This window comes from Gymnogyps californianus, chromosome 29 (genome assembly GCF_018139145.2).
Source record: "Gymnogyps californianus isolate 813 chromosome 29, ASM1813914v2, whole genome shotgun sequence".
Classification (NCBI taxonomy): domain Eukaryota; kingdom Metazoa; phylum Chordata; class Aves; order Accipitriformes; family Cathartidae; genus Gymnogyps; species Gymnogyps californianus.
In genome coordinates this window covers 2,264,317-2,283,920 of record NC_059499.1, presented here as the reverse complement: position 1 = coordinate 2,283,920, position 19,604 = coordinate 2,264,317, and the positions used below count along the sequence as shown (strand labels likewise).

At 51.6% G+C, this 19,604-nt stretch overlaps 1 protein-coding gene across 2 annotated transcripts in view; it reads right to left on the bottom strand.

Annotated features, from left to right (window-relative positions):
- Nucleotides 1–19,332, bottom strand: part of OTUD7B (OTU deubiquitinase 7B) — a 34,906-nt gene extending 15,574 nt beyond the window's left edge. The window contains exons 1-2 of one of the 2 annotated variants that reach the window (XM_050912323.1): nt 19,277–19,332; nt 4,072–4,220 (exon numbers count right to left, since the gene is read on the bottom strand). In XM_050912323.1, the coding sequence (XP_050768280.1) occupies nt 4,072–4,144 (73 nt within the window). In that variant the 5' untranslated portion in view covers nt 4,145–4,220; nt 19,277–19,332. Of the gene's footprint in view, nt 1–4,071; nt 4,221–9,136; nt 9,190–19,276 lie in introns of those variants that run through there. The other variant, XM_050912322.1, reaches the window with a different exon arrangement.
- Between the last annotated feature and the right edge of the window lie 272 nt (nt 19,333–19,604).

Below are 19,604 nucleotides of genomic sequence, written 5' to 3'. Positions count from 1 at the left end.
GATATAACCATGAACCTGGAGCGCCCAGAAAGCGCTGGCTCTCCCGCCCCAGGTTGTATGGATGGTTTACATCTCGTGTTTGCAGAGACGCATCCAGAGCTTAGAGGGAGCTACGGCTCTGGGTTGCTGGACATCTGCAAAACCTAAACAAAGGTCCAAAGACCTCACATTTTCATAGAGTCACAGAATTATGGAACGGTTTGGGTCGGAAGGGACCTTCGAAGGCCATCCAGTCCCAGCCCCTGCCACGAGCAGGGACGTCTGCCACTAGATCAGGTTGCTCAGAGCCCCCTCCAACCTGGCCTGGAACGTCTCCAGGGACGGGGCATCTCCCACCTCGCTGGGCAACCCGTGCCGGTGCCTCACCACCCTCAGCCTCAAACATTTCTGCCTTATATCCAGTCTGAGATCTAATTTTGCCAGAAGATGATTCCTGGCTGTAAAATGAAGAAGGGCAGGGTCACCATAACAGCATACACTGAGCACAGAGCACGGGACTGGAGTAAAATAAACATAATTTTGCCCTTAGGAAGGGGAAATGGAAGGTCAGGCTGCGCCACGGCCACCAGCATCTACATAAACCCAATGGCCCATTGCTTCAGGTCACATCGAGCATTTTGTTTTATAACTCTCCAACTGCCACAAAGATAATCCATCGTGATGCAGGCACCACTTCTTTGCTGACAAAGTGAACGGCCTCCAGCTCTCTTTACCCCCACATCATCGCAGGATGACGCTCGAGCCAAACCACGCGACTTTAAAAGCTGATGATTTGCAATACGACTCTTTAAATCTCTCCGCACGGTTTAAGAGGCAGCCACCCAACTCTTTTTGAGCTGACACCCAAAATACAGATGCAAGCAAGGTGCCAGCCGGGCTAGGCGGTATCCAGAAGACTTTTCAGCAGGCTTGTGTCATTGCTGGCCGGATAAATTATTCAGCAAAACAGCTTGAACTTCGTGGACTTAAAGCAGTTCCATTTCCTTTTAACACTACCCAGCAAGCTGCAAGAACATAATATATATTAATGTGCTGAAGTCTTTCAGTATGCAATAAATTGACCTTTTAGAAGCCACTGTTTTCCAAAGGCAAGAATACATAGCAAAAAAAAGTCTACCATATGGTAGGAAAATTGTGATTTTTTTTTTTTTTTTTTATGAACACTGTTAATCTAGGCTCTTAAATTAGCAAGTTAGCAGACACTGCAGAAAGAAAGCCAACTTTATATATAGTAACTCCACTACAGGAAAGATACATAAACCGCCAATTGGTTTATATGATAGCTTATGGACAATAAAAGAAGTCATTATGTCTAATTCCCTAAAGGAAATATGCTTCTCAAGTATTTAAATTCTTTTGAGAGATGTAATTTGCAGCATTTAATGACTGACTCCAAACGGAAAGTTATTTTAAGCTTCACCTTTTGAGTCAAGGGGATTTTTTTTTTTTTTTTTGCCTTTTTTTTCAGTTTTTTTTTTTTTTTTAACGAAATAATGAATCGGTATCAAGGAATGAGAATGACCCATCAGATTAAAATTAAGTTTGCTGTTGCAACGCTATTTGCTTTAACATGTCAGCAACAGGAGGATATGCCAGTGACACTGACCCATTACGGCTGCGTCTCCCAACCATCTTCGCCAGCAATGGAAAAAAGTAAAAACTTTGGAAACTGTGCAAAACGACGGCAGCCAAAAGGACTCAAATCCCAGTATTACGAGACAACCCAGTTATCGGCAAGCACCTGGAACGGGTGCGTTTGATGGACTCGGCGCTACAGTGCTTTTCTGCAAGCACGAGAGAGGCGGTTAGAGGTGATCAGGGAAACTTTTGCACAGAGGAGGTTTCGCTGGTGCTTGGATGATAAAAGGGAGGTTCCCTCCTCCGGCAGGAAAACCAGTGTCCGCTGGGGACACCACGAGCCAGAAGTTCAACCACAGAGAGAGCCGGAGCCCGTCTTCCACGTGACGCTACAGCTCTCGCTGCCAGAACACGGGACGATTTCCAAAGAACCTAAAATAATTATTTCGCCAATTACTACGTCCCCTTCTCCCCCAGTTCTTTAGCTTTGCGTGCATTTGTACGCTGCAATCCTTTGCTGTCGAGGTGATGGGCTTCCGACGCTGCTGGAGAGCAGAACGATGGAGACGACCATCATGCAGAAGACCCGTCGTTGCCACCAGAGAGCGGCTTCGCTTGACACGTGCATGGAACTCAAAGCACAGACAGAAAACATGACTCAAATCGCTCATATCGCCCTCAAACGTCACACCTGAATAATTCACTTTGTACATCTATTTTATCTGACTGCTTTCACTAATACCCGCCCCAAACAAGAAAAATCTCTGTGTTTTCCCTCATTTCCACCCCTGGAGTTGTCAACTCCACCGAGGCTGCAGGCGAAATAGCAGCTACTCAGCGGCACGTCATGAAAGTGAGCTAAAACTACCGTTGTTAAAATAAACCAACCCATGTGCCGAGTAGGAGACTGAGAGTTTGAAGGAATATCTGCTTTAACCTTTTCTACTGCAAGCCCAAATATTTCTTCCGAAAGATAATATTAGAAATCCTGACATGAAACAAAGCAACCTAAACGCAGAAACCAGAACATAAACACACCACAAAACCCACAACTTGCCAGACTTCCGCCGAGACGACGCTCGGCTGTAAAAATTAAAGGGTGAAGCCCTGAACCCAGCAAAGCTAATAGGAGTTTTGAAGAGGAAAAAGCTACGAATCGATGCTGCGAGCGCCGAGCCGAGGAGGAGAGCTAGAGCCAAGTAGGTGGAGCAAATTGCCTAAAGACACAGATTCTAGCAACAATTTCAGGCCTTTGAATTCATTACTGCTAGAGCATCCGGAGCGGCAGCAGCCAGGGAGCCGGTGCGGATGCTGGAGGAGCATCAGCTGGTCCCGGGTTCAAGCAACAACAAAAATGACGTGTATTATACAGGAAAAGGGATGATAGGAAGAAACACAGCAAGTATGGTCTTGCATTATAATTACAGATTGGTTAGTTATGTACAAACAGACCTGCTTCTCGTGCAATGTTTTTGTCCTCCAGCATTACAACGCATGCCAGTATTTACTCACCATCCTTTTGTCAACATTAACCCAACGGCAATACTCGCGAGCAAGTTTACAGCCCCAAAATTAAGACCTGGTATCCTTTCTCCTCTACCCTTCCCATTGCTGTAAGTACAGGGTGAAAAAAAGGTACCTGCAGCCTTCACCTAAACGCGATCACTAATGAGCAACTTCTCCATCTTACGGAGTTTTTGAGAAAGCCAATATTATGCTATATTTCAGGGCAAACATACGCACTTAAAAAAAAAATAGGTAGAGCCCCGGAAAGCTGCCAGCGCGGCGTGCCAAGGCTCTCGAGGGCTGGCTTGCCTGTTGAAAAGCAAACGGGCTGAACGCAGATGATGCTTGCCTTCAACTCCTGAGCATCCTCAGCACCTCCATCACCTCACACCAACTGATGCTGTTCAGTAGGAGCCTCCCGCGCCGGGCGTAAAGGGGGCTCTAAGGGGATGCTCTGCCAGGAGAGGTCACTGGCACCGACAAAACAGCAATTTATATCGGCATAATCAAACCACCTTTGCAAGCAGAACAAGATATACCAGTAACAGCACGGTTTTGCCTATGTAATTACCCCTATATTGCTTTCAAAACCCAGGCAGCCTTCACCTACTGCTATTCCTTCAACCCTTTTGAAGGCATCGCTGCCATAAAGGAAAAAAAATCCTGAAGTTTTGCTGCTTGTGGCGAATAGCACACGTGAGCGGAGAGGACGAAGGAAGGGAACCGCACTCCCGGTTGATGCGTTCTCCTTCCCAACATTTGAAATTCATTACCTGATGGATGCGTAACAAGAAACCAAGGCAGAATTTCACCAGCCGCGCCGCCGAGGGCACGATTTTAATGTCTCCGGCATCGCACTCGCCAACCACCAGCCCCGGGGGTCTGGCCAGCAGCTCCCTGCCCCTCTTGCAACCCCTTTTTTTTCCTACCAGCTCCCCGTCAGCCACCGCCTGGCTCTTCCCTTCTTTTATTCCCAGTTTTATTTACCTTCGAGGAGATCTCTGGCCAGTCCCGGCTCTGCCCCCGTTGAGCGAACAAAATCCGACAGGACGATGTCCATAGCCGAGGTCGTGCGCTCATGGATTCCTCCCGGCAGCTGGGGTCAGCGGCGCCCGGATCAGCACCTCGGCATCAATCTAGGAACGAGACCAACAACGCGCGCGGCTCGCATTACAAAGTATAAAACAATTAGCCTGGCCAGGCAGCCTCCAAGCTGGCCAGGAACGATCCGACGGCAGGTGCCTCGGGGGGGGGAAATAAACCTCCTCCCCTAAAATTAACTGTGCTTTGGGACTGCTGTTTAACTAATTGATAATTAGGAGAAAATATACAATTTTTGCTGCTTTCTCCCCGCACGCGAACGGGCCGTAATGGCTCTGCTAATGACGGGCATACCAAGGGCTCAGCAAATTCAGGAAAAAAAAAACAACCCAACAATTCTCATTTCACAGGCGGTAGAGCTTTTCTTTCCAAAATCACGGACGAGTAGCTAGGAGAATAAATGAGTTTATCTGGTAGCAGCAAGAAAGCAGAAAGTTTCTCTTACATATTTGCAGAGAGCTCAGCATCCTTGCCCTCCCCGGGGCAGACAGTCCTGCTCCAAGCACCTCGGTTGCGCGCAAAGGAAATAAAAGCAAGACCAAAACGCTGTAATTAGTAGGTGTTGCCTATGCAAAACAAAACAAAAAACCCCTTTCAGGCAAAAAAAAAAAAAAAAAAAAAAAAAAAAAAAAAAAAGCAAGCGCACCAATTCCTCTTCTTGCAGAAAAACAAATAAATGCACCAGTCCGGATCTCCTTCTCAGAAGGGAGCAAAACCAGCCCGTCCAAAGGCGTATTACGTAAATCTTCAGTTTTAGCAGGTCCCAAGATTCAGAAAGGTGTGTGCTCTTGCTGTGCATTCAAATCCTGATTTTCTGCATTCCTCGAGGCAGAAACGGAGAGCGGCGCACAGCCGCGGGAGCTTGGACTGGGCAAAAAGCGCCGCCGGATTTTTTAATTTTTTTTTTTTTTTTTTTTTCTTTGCGGTTAAAGGGTTACGATAAAAATTCTGCTGTCAAGGAAAAAAATTCATCCCGAGCTGAAAATTTGGCACGTGAAGAAGAGGGGGAAAAAATCTGTAAGGCTGCTTGCGGGAGGTGTTGCTGCATTGAGAGGAAATTTCAGTATTACAGGGAAGATGAACAAACCTGTTTGTTTTCCTGGTGCCTTGAAAAAAGTCTCTTTTCAGGATTATTCCTAAAGATGGGCAAAACTCCCTGGTGCCTTAAAAACGTCTCTTTTCAGGATTATTCCTAAAGATGGGCAAAACTCTCTAACGGCACGCAGCTCCCAAACCCCAAGAGCAGCAAGTTAAACATCCACGCTTTAATCTGGAATTTCCTGGCTTTGTTGGTTAAATACCATTCTTATTATCTTCCACGCTCGCTAATCACATACTTATTAACTTCATGCACACAGAAAAACTACTTAATATTCTTTTATCGCCGGAGCAATCTCGGGGCTATTGTCGGCTGAAGGCAATCCTAAAACCAAGCGTATTCAGACAGCAAAATCTGGCAGGCGATTCTCGCTCTTGCCCCATCGACGATGTAGGGAACATCCCTAATGAGAAGCCACGCGTTTGTATCCTCTAACCACTGGCAAGAGCTGTAGAAACAGCGAACAGTTTCTAAATGAAAACTCACTGCAATAAAAGATAACTTCCTTCTGGCGCGTTCGGCTTTTTTTAAAAAAAAAAAAAAAAAAAAAACCAACAAGCGTACGCAGCAAAGCGTGGCTTTTGGGGAGGAAAAGAGCAGCAGCACAGCCCACACTCGCTAACTGATGGCATTTGCAGTTACCCAGCAAACTCCCTCGCGCTCAAAAATGTCAGGCAAAACACAGATGGAAAACTCCGGGTCCGACGACACGGCGATGAACTGTTGGAGAGATTTATCGCCGGGGCTCGCACGAAGAAACATCCTCTCCCTCTGGGTTGAGTTGTTATTTATTATTTTCTTTCCCGTGCAAGGGAAACGCGCTCTCCCCTTCCCTCCCTCCGTAACAGGTAGGAAATCCAAGCCCAAATTGATCTGCAGCCACAAATACATCACCCAGCAAAGGCTACACGTGTCAAGCACACCCAAACATCCCCCGTAAGCGTATGTATATATGCAGGCAGGTACGATGCTATCACGACCGCTTCCAATGCTGGATATCATCCATAAGTGAGCTTTCCCGTTACAGTGCAAATAGAAATCTGCTGAAGAAAACACATCTAGGACTAAAAACCAGTCATTTCTACGATCCCCGCAATACCGACGGTTATTTGCAGGACACACCATCAGGAATTAAGCAAATTAAATGGTTAATAGCCACGATTTCATCTTCCCGAACACTCCAGCCTCTCCTCTCCAGCCAAAGTGCGCGTGGTGCGATGGCCAGCATCGCCATCGCGCAAACTTCACCCAAAAAAACCCCAGGGTGCCAGTTTGCCTCCAGTATTTAGTCAGAATGAGATAAAAAGGGCAACAGGATGAAGAAGACAAGTTGCCTGATAATACCAGAGGAACGTCCCCAGTGCATCCGACGGGGATGCAAAGCCCCTGAAGCAGAACGCCCCGCCTTCCACATTTTACAGATTTTTGGGGTGAATTTGCATTTTAGCAAAGCGGTTTATCAGATTTTTATTATACACCTTTGTTACAAATCTGAAATACCAAAGAAAGCCATCGTGTCCCACGTTACAGGGTTTTTCCATTACCATACAGCCCATTTCTTTAAGCTATCCGAGAAATACTTCATAATCAGTACTTAACAAGGAAACGCTACTTTCTAAATATTTAGATTTTAAGCTATTCCAGGAGGGGAAAAAAAAAAAACCAACAAAAAACCACGAACGTAGTGCTCTGCACACCCGAAGCTTTTGCTGTTTAAGGTTGTGCCCAAAGCAACAGCCAAATTTTGAGTCCTGCCTCCCGCTCTGAGCCCCTGCCCTCGCGCAGAAAGGACGGCGTCAAAACTTCCCTCTTTCCACTAGCGAAGAGGCAAAACCAAATTGCCTTAATTTGCAAAGACTTTCATTAGAACGATTCCCCATGCCCTGCCTGGCTACGGGAGGGAAGCACCCAGAAATATCAACAAAGCGTGCTTCAGAAGATGCCACTATCCCTAAATTCCTTTAATTTTCCTCCTAGCAGGTGCTCCCCAAGCTCCTCTGAGATATTTTCAAATCTCGCACATCCCTCCAAAGCTTTTCTCATTTAATTCCCCCACCGGGCTGGCAGAGCGGTAGCCACTAACGTAAGGATTTGGAAAACCAGCGTGTTTTCCTTAATTGCATTTTCAGGTACAAAAAGGAGTCGAGAATACGTATCTCTGAGCTCTTGAGATAATGAAAATCTTGATTTGAGAGGGGGAAAATGACAGCGTGGAGCATAACGAGCTCTGAACTTACGGAGAGGCGACGGCTGGCTCGCGCAGACCGGGATCGGCGAGGTTTCGTTATCGACTCCGAATTAAAACACACTCCTCAGAGCTTCGAAACAGTTTAAAACAGCGGGCAGGAACGCTTGGCAGCAATCCTCCTCTTGTGATAAGGTCCCATCATCTCCTTCCCATCATTTTTTTGGCTAGAATCAAGACTTTCTTGCCGCTTTTGGCACCAAGATCGCACCGCAGCCCAAATCACAACTGCCGCTCACACAGGCACCGTAGGGTAAATGCTTTGTAAACAGCTTTCCAGGACCGAAGCCATCGCCTACGATGAGCAACCCCAAAGGCAATATACCTGCAGTGTCTTGGCAGTACGTATGCAATATTTTATCTAAGAAAAAATGGCAACTAATTCACCGCGGAGCTGTCACGCTTCCCTCGTTGAGGTTTTCAAAACTCAGAGGAAAAAAAAAAAAACCACCTCAAAAAAAAAAAAAATATCAAAACACCTTTATTTGCAAAATGCAATATCGATATCACGCCTCGAGAGCTGGGGATGCAAAGGCCGCTCTGCTCTGTAAATCCGGAGGATTTACATCTCGGTTTGGCCTCGCGTGAACGAGGTTTCCCGAAAATTTGCATAGAGGACCAGAATAGACAACCGGGGAAGACGAGTGCCTCCTTCACAGCGAAATCTGGGAAAAGATTTCTATTTGAATAACCGCACTGCTGGGAAGCGTACAATTGCACATTGTTATTTGCACCCCGTCAGTAAAACTATTTGGCACGGACGGCGTCGAGCAGCAGCGCAGTAGTGGGTGTTTACGCGGCACCCAGCATATTGGGGGGGACGGGGGATGCTGCAAACTATATAGCCAGCCACATCTCCAGATTTCCGATGGACAGAAACTTCGGCCATCTCCCTGCAAACAAACAGGGGAAGCGAGACGGAGGGAGGCAGAGCATTTCTTCCCTCTCCGTCCTGTTCAGCTCTACCTTAAAAAACAGGGGAGGGGGGGGAAAAAAAATCACTTCCAAGGGAATAAACCTTTGGATTGAAGCGCTGGTTTGGTCGCTGCAGAACGTGGGGTTTCGGGCTTCAGGTCCTGAGTTGTAATCCTAATTTTCTTGGCATAGTAGCTCAGGTACTTCCTTCCAGCTCACTCCCCTTCAGAGTTGTTCTGCAACTTCGTTATCTCCTTCTATCCTTTACGTTTTCTCTCCCGTGGTTCGCGTCCGCTCAGATCTCACCGTCAAGCCTCCGAGCCGGTGGGAGGTTGAACGCTTTGACGAAACCCCACAGATGAGGGCGATCCATCTCATCGCAGCCTCCTACAAGAAGCTGCCCTCCACCAGAAACTGTACGGCATTAAATTCACCGAAGACTTTCATCCCAACTACTTTTGGTCAAGCTTTTTGAAACCGTAAGAGTTTATTAGCCCCTCTTTCGCTGATAGATTTTGCTAGAGCACGCAGCTTCCCAGACGTTTCAGTGTGCTTTGGCGAAAAAATGGCAAAGCCCAGGGGGAACAAACTCAAAACCAAAGCAAAAGGCAGTGCAAGGAAGCTAAATACAAACAGAACAAGCCAAAGGAGGTAGAAGAGTCCAAAGAGGAAAAGCTCAAGAGAAAACAAACCTTCTCCTGGTGTCGGCGGCAGCACCAGCGGCTCAGACGGAGACTTCCACCGAGGACGTACCCACCGAGCCCCAGCGCCGACAATGGTGTCAATACTGTCTTTGAACCATGCGTGACTCCTCGTTTTAGAAACCACAATGTCCTAGACTGTCAGGAATCCTGCGAGCCCAACGCCTCTTCTGCCGTGATGCAAGCGCTCAACTATGCGGGCGAAACACGAGGGACCGGAGCGGGAGTCGTGCCGCTCGCTTCTGGTGCCTCCTGATTAAAAAAAAAAAACCTGCTACGTTCGAGGCAAACACTGGCACCTTCCAGCTCTCGGCATTACGCTTTTCCCCAGAATTTGCCGTATCGCTGTCCAGACAAAATTGGTGTTTCAGAGGGCTGAGGTTTCTCCTCCCTCGCCCCAAGCGCCGGCACCCGTGCCCCTTTCATATGCCCCCAATCTCTCACCAAGTGCCATAAAGATAAGAAATCAGGTAAAAGCTCAGCACAGCTCACATAGAACCCACGTTCACCCTATTTTCCATTCTCCTTTTCCTTTAGAAACACTTTTTAAATACGAGCTCCAGACATCGCTATCAGCAGGCCAGCAGCAGCATCCTCAGCACATCTGCAACCTCAGCTGTCCTAAAAGCCGCTCATTTTTAAGGATGCTCGTATCTCCAGGAGCCTCTTTACGACAGCGTCTTACGTTTCCATCGGATGCATCGCGCAGGCACGGGATAACGTTAGCACTCTCAAACCTCTGGGAATCCCCGTATTTTTAGAGCAGCTTGGCGTAACGTCGGGCACGGGTTGCCCTCAGCGATGGGGCATCATCGGGAACCTCATTTCCAAAGCATCTCCCTCCCAACACAATTCTCCGAGTGCCTGCGCAGATAGGGACGGCTTTATTAGGATAAGCGAAAAAACACCTACCCCATAGGGATGTCACAATATTTAGTTAGCTAATGCTTGTAAAATGCTATAAAAAGCTCAATTAAGCCTCGCCCTTATGAGACACTGGAAGGATTCACAGGCTTGTTTTGGAGGCAGGAGACAGACGAGTGCTAGGCAGCAAAAACACGAGCCCGGGAAGAGTTTCCACGTCCCAGCCGGGGCATCACTGGACGTTTCATAAATAATCTTGGGGAAAACCCCAGAAAAGCAGCAAGCACATTCGCCTCGTAGTCAGAGGCCAAGACCCAGGCCAGTATTTTTAACGTTCACCTGCAAAAGAGCACGAGACTGAAATCTAATAAATAACCACCTCGTTACGCACAGGACCGGATTCTTGCAGGACCGACCGCCAGCTACAGGACCAAACCCCCTCCACAAAGAGCCTCCTCCGCTTCTGCTATCAAAGCGTATAAAAGCGATTTACGACCTGATCGGGTCGGGTGGAAAGGTGTGGATTTACTGCTGCCTGCAGTCATTTCTCCACGATAAGGCAGGAGTTCACGAGGCAAGAACCGCTCGGCACTAACACCCCACGGAGACACGCGGGGTGCATCGGTAAGGGTGCCGGGGTGGCCCGAGGCGACGGGAGCTCCTTCTGCCCCAAAATCGGCTGGCCGGCGGTGGCTGTCGCTGCTCCCAGCGCCGATCAGCCGCTGCAAGAAGTCACCGTCCCCTGCATCGGTCACCGGGGCCGGCGGCACGAGCAGCCCCCGCTCACCTCCAGGGAGAGCGACTCGGGCGGCTAATTAACGCGATTTAAACACCCACGGCCGCCGTTGCCAGAAGGGAGGGCTCACACCAACCGCTCTCCGGGGAGATCTGCGGGAATAACAACCTCCGGCGCCGGGGCAAAGCCTTTACACCCGCGCAGTCGGTCGCAGGCTGAACTTCCACCCCAGCCTGCACGAGGCGAGCGGCACGGGCGTCCCGCTCCTCCGTGCGGACGAGCTCCTAAATAAGCCTGAATTTAAATCCGACAGAATTAGTCGATCGCATCTCCAAAGGCCACAATCAGAAGCGTATTAATTCAGTTTTAACTGCCTTTCTCCCCTTGATTTATAAAGATTCACACGAACTCAAGGTGTAACACCTTTCTGACTGCATCGGGCTCAAATAACGCAGGCTCAAAACAAAGCTAAAAGGTGATTAACAAATTACTGCCCTCCTCGACACGTTTCTAAAAATGTAAAAGCCTCAGGGTGTTGCTTAAATCAACACAAGCAAGGAGAGGAGAAGAGAGCGGCTCCTGAGCTCCCAGCCCCTCTCCTGCCATGCGTGGGGATTTCGGGAGGGAGCAGCACGGTGCCCCGCCGGACCCGGAGGTGTTTCGCAGAAATGCCAGCAAATGGTTTCAGGCTGATTCACTGGGTTTGGTGGTTTGGTTTTTTTTATTGTCCTGTCCAGAAAGGATGACTGAGTTCATTGCTGATGGAAATACTTCACCCCGTTTTGCTGTCGTGCCTGAACACGCCGTCATACTTGCAGAGCGTGGTCCTCTACGGGCTGCGGAAGGAGCGAGCCATCAGCATCGGCTAACGAAGGAGATGACTCCCCTACGAGAAAACCTTTTTTGCAAACAATACGAGGTTTCAGAGCGGACTCACCATCGGACTAACCCTCCCGGTCACCTTACGGGGACGTACCGAGCTCTGCTTCCAACAACCCTTCCCATGTTTCTGCTTGGCACCACGCCACCCCAGCTGCTTTATCAGCCGGGTGCAAATACGAGAGGAGAGCACAGAAAACGCAAATTTACAACCGTACGCTCAACACCCCTGATAAGAGCCTTCTGGCTTACAAATACGCAGGAGCCTTCGTCATTCTGCTTGCTTTTACAAGAAGACTGCCTTGGTTTCTGAAAGCCAATCTTACCAAAACCAGCAAGGTAGCGTGAAATCTTCAGTGCTGGCACAAAAGCAGGCTGAATAGAAAAAGCAACAAAACTTTGTGTGTGTGTTTATTTTTTTTAGCAGGTCTCAAAAAAGCTGCCTAGCAAGAGACACGCTGGTGCTGCACTAACAAACCCCCAAGCCCCAGCTCGCATCAAGAACCAGAAGTCAAGCCCAGGCTCCTGGAGGTGCCTTAAGCCTGTCTTGATCTGAGACTAAAACGAAAGTCAGAAGCAGGTGTCCTCCTGCAGCCCTCGGCCCTCCGCTTCCTGCTCGCTCAAGGCAGCGGGACGCAGCGACCAAAACTATATTAGGAAACTTTACAGTTTCAGCCCAAGGAAAACGTTTCCTTTTGCGTCAAAAGCCCATGTGCAACCTCTCCCGTTTTTAAACTCTGGCTTTTAAGTCAACATCATAAAAGACAGCAGCAGCCGAAGAGGACTTTCGTCTTCAAGTGCATTTAAATACTCCCTTCGCACCGCATACATGCTGATTTTAAACAGAGTTTGGGCTGGGTAGGTGTGTTTCCCAGCCTAGTTACTAAAAAATCTCTTTTCTTAAGATTGGGGCGTGCCAACGTCACAGCGCGGGGGCGGCAGGCAGCCTTTGAGCCGGGGTACGTTTGCTAACGAGAAGCACGACGAAGAAAGGGCGGACCAGGCGGGACCGGACTAAACCGTCCCAGGGCTCTTCGAGAGGCAGCAGCCAACCAATCCATATGATAAGTTCACGCCATCGGTGGTTTTAATGCACGAGAAAACACCAGTAGCAGAGTCTTACACCACAACCCTCCAGATTTTGCTAGCTCCCCACCCACGGATGACACACGGGATTTTATTACGTTACCTGTGGGCTTCTCTGCCACTTCTGCCCGGGATTTTTAGCAATATCAACGTGCTCTCCCCCCCCAGCTTGCACCAGGGCCTGAGCACAGCGATGTTTCTAATGGAGCAACACAGTGGGGAGATTACACCGAGCCCTGAGTCACACCTAGCTCTGAACTATAATAAGCTTGATCCTTACACAAACAGTATTTCTTGCTTGGTCACCACACCCATCAAAACAGAGAGTGAAAGCCGTGCATCCCAAAGCGCCGTAAGGATGCCTCCACCTATCGCTAATTCAGACCTTCATCCTTCCAGGCGGCAAAGCGACAGGAGACGAGAACCCGTCCGTTTTTGCCTCTGCCCTTCGGAAAGGGGCAGCGAGGAAAAAAGCCGGGTTTAGTTAATCCCTACGCAAGCCTGCAAAACCTTCCTAACAGAAATTAAAACACTTGATACCGAACGCCCACCTAAAACAAGAGTAAAGTCAGAAAAAATACACAGAAGCAAAGCGACTCGCAGCTTCCTCGCTTCCCGCAACCTCTCCGCAGGATAACACAACACCAAAATTCATCTGCCAGGTTTCGGTACGAACGCACCAGAAGCGAAGCCGGAGAGGCGTAGAGCATCCCGGTCCTCCGCGGCAGCGAGCAGAAACTGCAGGACCGCGCTCCCTGCCCTAACTCGATCAGGCAAATTAAAAGAGACCAAGGGAAGAAATAAAAAGGAAGCAAGGTAAAACAATTAAGTGTACCTCAGCTTCATCACTTGTGTCTTCCAGGGCATAATGGCGGGGGGGGGAGAAATCAATCCTCGAGCACACTTAACTAAATAAGCATCTCACCAGAAACGAATACAATCTGCAGAACAGGAAAGACAGACTATTAGTTCCAGGACCATAATTTTGAGTGACTTTAATTTTCTTATTTTGTTAAGATTTCAATCACGTTGAGAACACGCACTTCAGAAAGAGAAAAAAAAAAAAATATATTTTTACGGGCTAATGTCACAACTAAGCATTAAACATGATCTGGAACTCCTGTATTGTAGGTGGCCTTTGCTACGTTTAAGAAGGTATTTCCAGAAATATTTGAGGAGCATAAAACGATGACGTCTCTTCCCCAGATCCACCATGTGATTTTTTGTTTGTTTGTTTGTTTGTTTTTTGACACCGGCAGGAACCCGAGCCAGGATGCCGGGGCTCCGGTCCCCAAAGTACAAAGTCAGCGCACGACCTTGGCCAGGCACCTCCACCGCATCCCAGCCTCATGGGCAGAAGAAAGGGCAAGAGGACCTCCACGCCGGACCCTCCAAAGCCCTCGGGTACCTCCAGATGAGAACCAAGGCAGGAGGTGCCAAAAGCCACGAGAGATCTCGTTCTGCCGGTCCCGGCCAGAAGCTTTTTGCTCCCCGCCGTCAGTCACCCGCTTCGCTTTGCAGAGCTCCACCAGAAGGCAGCTCCCACGAGCAAGGCAGCAAGTAGAAACGTATCGAACTCCCAAACCAAAAATCCACCCAAAAAACCTGCCATTAGCAGCGCTTCCCGCTCTCCCCGTAGTCCTGCACGCAAACCTTGCCCCAACGAGAGGTTCACGTGCAACCCAGAGGCGAGACGGGCAAGACTTCGGTGCCGTAAGCAGCCCCACACCTGAGCTGACCAAGCCCTGCTCTTTACTTAGCCAGCCTTATCAGAATAGCTACGAGCAAAATAAGCTACTCACGCGGCTCAGCTCCAAACGAGCAAGATCTGAAGGTTCTCGAGGGAGGTTCCTCGCTTTCTCCTCCTTCCCACGATCGCGGGGCGCTGCCTCCGTCCCAGCCTGCATCCCTGACCTGACACCGGCAGGTTACCTAACGCACGCGAGAACAGCCAAAACACAGAGCCGGGATTAGCGATGCCGTGCTGAACCTGACCTGACCTCATACCTTTATTATAGTCGCTAAGCTCCGACTAGGTGCTGTACAAGACGGGATAGGGACCGTGCAGCTCTCGCTTCATCGAGGGCAAAAATCAAACTGGCAGCTCATCACCGGACCTCCGTTACCGAAGCCCAGCAAAATAGTTATTCCTGGTGAAAAGGAAGGTGCAAGAAAACCTGCGAGCTCGCCAGCTCCTCCAGCCCAAAGAGAGGGCGCTGTGGATGCAAAAAGGAAGCCAGTCCACAAGACAAAAAGAGGAATATTTGTGCATAGATGCGACGGGCAGCCCGCGGCCAGGCTGGACGTAGCACGGAGGTCGCAGGGCTGCAGCGTCTCGTGCTTGGTACGAGCAGCTTTTCAATGAGATTTACCGTCTTGTGAAACCCTCGCCTCGGAAGCCTCCTGCAGATTTTTGGCACGACCCGGGCTGCTTCAGGACAGCACGCCGTCCCTGCAAACGGAGGCTTTCCAGCAGGGAAAAGGAGTTCTTAAAAATACGCTGTTGCTCAAGAGTGGGAGCACGAGAAAAGCAGCAGTTAAGCAAGAGCCGCAGTGAAAGTTTAGAAAAACGTGATGGTTTCATATGCCTAACTGTTTTTAAATAAAAACTTTCCCCTATTTTCCAGGGCTACAAGCACCTGCTTCCCTTTGCTCTAAACACAACCGTGCTAGTGTCAACACCCAGATTATTCCAAAACTTGGGCTGAAGAACACGTCGGCAGCCGCACAGGAATGAAGCCTCCAAGCCGTATAAAAGCCGGAGAAGTCTCCAACACAAACACAGCAGCGTCATTACGTCCGAGGCTCTACCCACCTCATCATCACTCTTATTTATCAATTCCTCTTTCGAGAGGGTTTGCGCTTTTCAGGATAAATTACAAACCCTAACTTTCTGTTAGGTCCCGACGGCAAAACAACGGCTCAAACCCCGATGTGGATCATGTAGCACGTTAAGAAAAGCACTGTTGTTCCAGTGCAATAATTAATAAGGATCAGCACGCACGATCTAACGTTCACAGCATCCTCGCTTCCACTTAAGCAGCAAGTTTTCACCTCCGAAGGCCGCCCACGGGAGAGGACACGGGGCCGCCACACGCCTGGCCCGGGGGGAAGACGCCAGGCCAGCCGGGGGCAAAAGCGCGGCCACGTTTGGGATGAACAAGAGCCGACGGCGAGGATCCCACGGCAGCATAGAATTAAGGGCTGTAAAGCCTGGCCACACGTCACGGGGCTGCGTTCACCGCCTCGTCCGGATGAGGGGTGGCAGCGGCAGGAACAGAAGGCGAAGAAACGATCGCACAAAGCAGAGTTTCCTAAAACCGTCCTTCCTTACGCTGCGGCTTGATAAAGCCATTAAATCGTTTGACGAGCGCAGCAGCACCCGCTCTCGTGACGTTCGCAGGAGCAGGGTTATACTCCCAAGAATTATAGTAATTATATAACGACCCGTCTTAGGCTCTCTTCCCGTTTTAGCCAACTACGAGGCACGTACCTAAAATAAACACAGTTTTCTCAGCGGCCGCACGCAACGCAATTCGGTTTGAGACAAATTCACCTGCTTAAATCAGGCCGCGACTATTTCCAGCGCAAACCCTGGTTTTGCAAGAGAGCCCCGCGCTCGCTGTCCCCGCCGGCCTCCCGGGGCGAGGTTCGTCATCAGCACCTCCGCAAATCAGGCCACGGCAGGTTTTTGCCACCGATTTTGCATCGTTTTTCTCCCCATAGGATTTTGATCCAGCCCTTTACCCTGCCGGGTAAACGTATTTTTCTGTCATTTGACGAGATGAGTTTACAGTTTAACGAAAGCACTGTCGGAGCCAAGGCACTTGTTGAGATACGGGGCGAGGGAGCATCCCTTCCAGCGCTTCCCCGGCACCGCCACGGAGAGCCAAGTCACAGCCTGCTGCAACTGCGCGGCACCGAGCGGCAGAGACTCGGCAAACTCTCAGCAGAAAACTAAAACAACAAAAATTAAGGCACTCGGAAGACCACGGTCCTGATCTTCGTAAGGATTTGGGCGCGCAACTTCTCTTTGCCCCCCCCCGCCTCCCTCTCTTCTGGCAGGGATTTGCACGCTCCATACCCACCGCTCACACGCCCAGAGCCGACAAGTGTTTCACGCCTACAGCCGTGCTTGGAGAAAGCCCGGCTCTGTAAGCAGGCTCTTCCGAGTCGCGCGCTCGTAACGAGTATCTCGACAGATTTTCCTTCCGGATGCATCAGACACAAAAGCCGTGAGCTGCCGCGCCGTCTCCGCTCTATAAGCTTATTTCTTTAGGAAGGGAAAACGCACATTCCAGTAGTTTAAACATCACGTTTCCCCAAAAGCCGACACAGCGCACGCACACGCCACTCAAGCCGCGGCACAGCGGCCTCGCCAATACATTTTCCGTCGAGAACATCCCTCGTATTTCCTGGGAAAAGAATGTTTTTCTCGCTACGCCGGGATAACGACTCACAATCGGCAGAAAGGAGCTCGGTGCCTGCAGTCCCCGCTCCGCGCTGGTTAAAGCCGCGATGCCACAAGTCATTGCGCCAACTGTTTATTTTCCTTTTACACCTACTTTAAACGGCAGCTTTTGTTCTACTCAAACTGTTAATCCAAGTCTTACAATTAGCACCGCGAGGCTTTTTTTTTTTTTTTAAAAGACTACGAAGAAAAGAAGTGCCAAATTAAAAATTGCCACGATGCTTTAAAGTCCAGCTGACCAGCCCGCTCTCCTCCTGCGACAGGAGTCTGCGCGCTCTTTACCTCACAGCACACAGAAGAGCACTGCTCCTCCAGGGTCAGGAACAGCCGAGCTCCCCGCAAGGCGCAGCAGAAAGCGAACCCAAACCCAAACCAGCGAGTCCGACTGCGGCGTACGAACGGGAGCGACTGCCATCAGTCTTCGCCGAGGACTGGAAACACGCAGCGGGGCCTGGAAGAAGAAATCTGACGTCGTCAGCGGTCTGACGCGGAGAACTCCAGCCGTCAAGCTTGGCTTTTTCGGCTACGTGACTTAAGCTGACGGTAACGTCTTTATTAGCCCTGCAATTCAAACTCAAAAATCATCCCCCCCCTCCCGGCACGCTGCAAGCGCATCGCCGCCGGCAAACGCGTCGTGTAACTAATCATCACGTATACGGCACCGTGCCGGTGTTAGCCCATTTCACAGACGGGTAAGCGGAGAGGCGTCGCGGCAGGGACGAGCCACGGTCTCCCCGGTGTAACAGGGAGCCGTCGCCGCCGCCTGGGAGGATCCGTCCCGTTACCGCGCTCCTTGCGTAAGCGACTCCCACGACACAGCGTCGATGCAAAGACATTTCCCTTAAGCATGGGACTGTCAGAGATGCTCGAGCCGGTGAGTCACCGCCAGCCTCCTCGCCCACAAGGAAAGCATACGGAGTCCACGGCTCGGCAGCGAGGCAACCTGTAATTAGCCGGACGAGAAACTCCCTTTCCTCCCGAGATTAAGACGAGTAAACTCTTGGAGTTGTTTTTAAGCTCGTGTCTCGCCGCGGTACGGCCGAGCAACCCGAGTCGGAGCACGGCCTCGGCCCCGACGGTTACGCACAGATCTTCCCGCTAACGCCCGGCGCTGTTCAACGGGCACACGGAATAAAGACAACGGCTTTTCACCGAGGTGAAACCCTCGGGCACGAGGCCGGAGGCCGGCAGCAAAGTTCGCTCCGGTTCGAACACAAAACACGGGACTGAAAAGCCGTACGGGTTTCCAGGTTGCGAACGGCAATCCTGTTGGGCCCGCGCCGGAGGAAAAGTAACCGGATCGCGATTATTTGGCGCAAAACCACGGCAAATGAGAACACGTTAATAACCCGGCGCCCACCGCCCCGTCCTTGCCCGTTCCTACACCCCGTTGTAGTTTACACCCGGCTCTGGCGCTGGACGGAGCGACCCGCAGACGCCGTCCCAGCTCAACCGCGGTCGCTCCCGTTGCAAAGCCGGGCTCATCCTTCCCTCCCCGGGGGTTTAGTCGAGCCTAAATCCTTGAGAGCGGCCCCGCGGCGCCAGAAGCCCCCGCAACCTCCGCTCCGGTGACTGCTTCGACGGAAGGAACGCTCACCGGCTGGGGCAGCGGGGACCGGAGCGGCGGAGCCGCTGCCCGAGGGCTCTTCACCGGACGGGAACGAGGAGGGAGGCGGGACGGGACGGGGGGGGGGGGAGTCCACGGACCGGCCACGGCCGCGGGTGGGAGCCCGACCGCCCCCGGCACCGCCGCCTCCCTCCTCGGCCTGCGGGCGGGACCGGGGCTGCAGCGGGAGCCCGCCGTGCCTGGGCGCGGCCCCGGGACCCCTCACCCCTGGGGCCCAACGGCAACCGGGAGCCCAACCGGGACCGGGCGATACCCGGGCACAGCCCCGGGACCCCGCCAGCCGCGGGCCCAGGCGGGACCTGTGGCCGCCCGGGGACCCCGCCGCTCCCTGAGGCAGCACGGTGACCCCAGCGGGACCCGCCGCTGCCGCCGCCGCCCCGGGAGCCCCGAGGCCACCGCCGCCCCAGGCCCGGCCCCGCCGAAAACTTTCCCGAGACCGAGCTCACCGGGACGCCGGGCGGGCGTTACCTGTGCGCGGCTCCATGGCGCTCCGGACCGGACCCGGCCGCCGCCGCCGAGGCCGCGCTCCCGGAGGGGCGGGGGGGGGGGGGGGGGAGGCGGGGGGGGAGGGAGCGCGGTCCGCCGCCGCCGCCGCCGCCGCCCGGAACGCCGCGCCGCCCCCGTTCCCGCCCGGAACGCTTTGGCGGGCGCACGCGGCCGCCCCGCCCCACCGGGCTGGGCTGAGCCAATGGCGGCGCTGAGGCGGCCCCGCCCCCTCCCGGGGCGGCGCAACCGCGCCTGCGCAGGGGGCAGGAAGGGGAGAGCGCCCCCTGCGGCTGGGCCGTGACGGCGCAGC